The sequence below is a fragment of the Fulmarus glacialis genome, unplaced genomic scaffold (genome assembly GCF_000690835.1).
Source record: "Fulmarus glacialis isolate BGI_N327 unplaced genomic scaffold, ASM69083v1 scaffold12308, whole genome shotgun sequence".
NCBI lineage: Eukaryota > Metazoa > Chordata > Aves > Procellariiformes > Procellariidae > Fulmarus > Fulmarus glacialis.
Genome location: NW_009226380.1, coordinates 526 through 2,279, shown reverse-complemented (window position 1 = coordinate 2,279; position 1,754 = coordinate 526). Strand labels below are relative to the sequence as shown.

At 61.8% G+C, this 1,754-nt stretch overlaps 1 protein-coding gene across 1 annotated transcript in view; it reads right to left on the bottom strand.

Annotated features, from left to right (window-relative positions):
• Positions 1–934, bottom strand: part of LOC104080407 (syntaxin-1A) — a gene marked incomplete at its 5' end in the record, with an annotated part of 3,211 nt that extends 2,277 nt beyond the window's left edge. The window contains 2 exons of the mRNA XM_009582791.1: positions 396–533; positions 861–934. Coding sequence (XP_009581086.1) covers positions 396–533; positions 861–934 — 212 coding nt within the window. The remainder of the gene's footprint in view (positions 1–395; positions 534–860) is intronic.
• Between the last annotated feature and the right edge of the window lie 820 nt (positions 935–1,754).

Genomic DNA, 1,754 nt, shown 5'->3' with positions numbered 1-1,754 from the left:
ACCACATCCCCAGCTGAAGGGCCGGGCGCCGCGGGCTGGTAGCACAGCCAGGGGCAGCCTGGCAGGACCACCGAGGCTGGTGGCACTCTGAGCTCGCCCGGCAGGGCCCAGTGCTCCGGGGTGATGGAGACATCACCTGCATGGCAGCCACCTGCTGCCCTCCTCCAGAGCCCATCACCGCACCTCCCGCCCCAGGCTTGCAGCAGCCCCCAGCTCTGGGGCGCAGGGTGGGTGGCTCCGGCCCCGGGGATCCCAGCTCAGCCCCAGTGGGAGCCGTATCAGTCCCAGATGCAGTTTTTCCCCTCAGCACCCACTCAGGCAGGGGACTGCCAGCAGCCCTGTCCCCCTCCAACCTCCCCAGGTGAGCTGGCCACCGGGCTGCGGCGTCTCCTTACCTGGCTCTCCACCAGCATGGCCATGTCCATGAACATGTCGTGCAGCTCTCGGATGCTGTTCTCCAGTTTGATGATCTCACTGTGCCGTGTCTCAATCTCATTCAGTGCTTGCTTGGTGATGTTTGAATCCATAATGATCTGAAAGAAGACAGGGCCATGGAGCACCGTGCTCAGCTCCTCAGATGCCGGGATTAGGGGCACCAAGAGAGGGAAGAGCAGGAGCCCCTCCAGCCACCCCAGCCAGGCAGTTTGCAGCAAACCCCCATCCCAGCCTCCGGCCAGGATGTAGCCCCTGCTCAGGCTGCATCCTCAGGCCAGACCCAAACACCCAGGTCCCACCTCCTGCGTGGGCTGTGCTCATCACTCCTGTACTGAGGCCACCGTGGCAGCACGTCCACCAGTGAGGGGGCTGGCTCAGTTTTTGCCCACGCCGGGCTTGGACCAGGGCTGACATGCGGTGCTTACCCCAGAAGAGAAGATGGCCGGGTTGCCGCTCTCCAGCATGTCCTCCAGCTCCTCGCTGGTGGTGGTCCTGCCAGCTGCAGGCGACAAAACACGGGTCAGCCATGAGTCCCCTGTCCTGGCCACGGGTCCCGCAGCCTTACCACAGGGCTCTGCCGGCTCCATGGCATCTCCTGAGAGTGGAGTGGAGCAAAGCTTCCAGCCCCGAGAGCACACTGGGCAGTTCAAGGGGATGCCATCCCGCAGCCCAGGTCTGTGCCAGCCCTGCGACCCCTCTTTTTAAGGGGTTCAAGCTGCCAGCTTGGCCCAGCTCACCCAGGAAAGCCCATCTGTCCCTCCTGATCAAGCTGCCCATTCCTGCAGGCCAGGACCCCATCCCAGGCCAGTTCAAGGACACTGGGCTCAGCAGGGCTCGTTGGCCTGGCAGGCACTGCTGCAGTCGCTGGGCTGCTTGAGTTTTAGCCCAGCAGCTGCATAACAGAAACCAGTCTCCATCCTACCCCCTGTGACACAGCCCTCCTCCTTGGCCTCAGGGTGGTACCTTCAGCCCCACAGTCCTTTGGGAGCAATTCACCCATTGTGCATGGTTGCCTTCCCCTCCCCATGGACATACTCCACACTGCTACAGAGGAGAGAGATATTAATCACTCTGTGGATTACATTGATCCTCCACCATTAATTGTAACGTGTTCTTCAGGCAAATAGCCAGGTAGGACCTGTGAAATTACAGTGCTAAACAGAGATGATGGTGCCAGGCAAGCTTTTGCTGGGGCTGGCCCGTGGGAGCGGGGAGGGGGAGTGGGAGCAGGTCACACCTGCAGAGAGGGCAGGAGACATCCCACCAGTGTGATCAGGAGCGAACTGGGGCAGACGGGCAGGAGCAGCTAACGAAGTGAC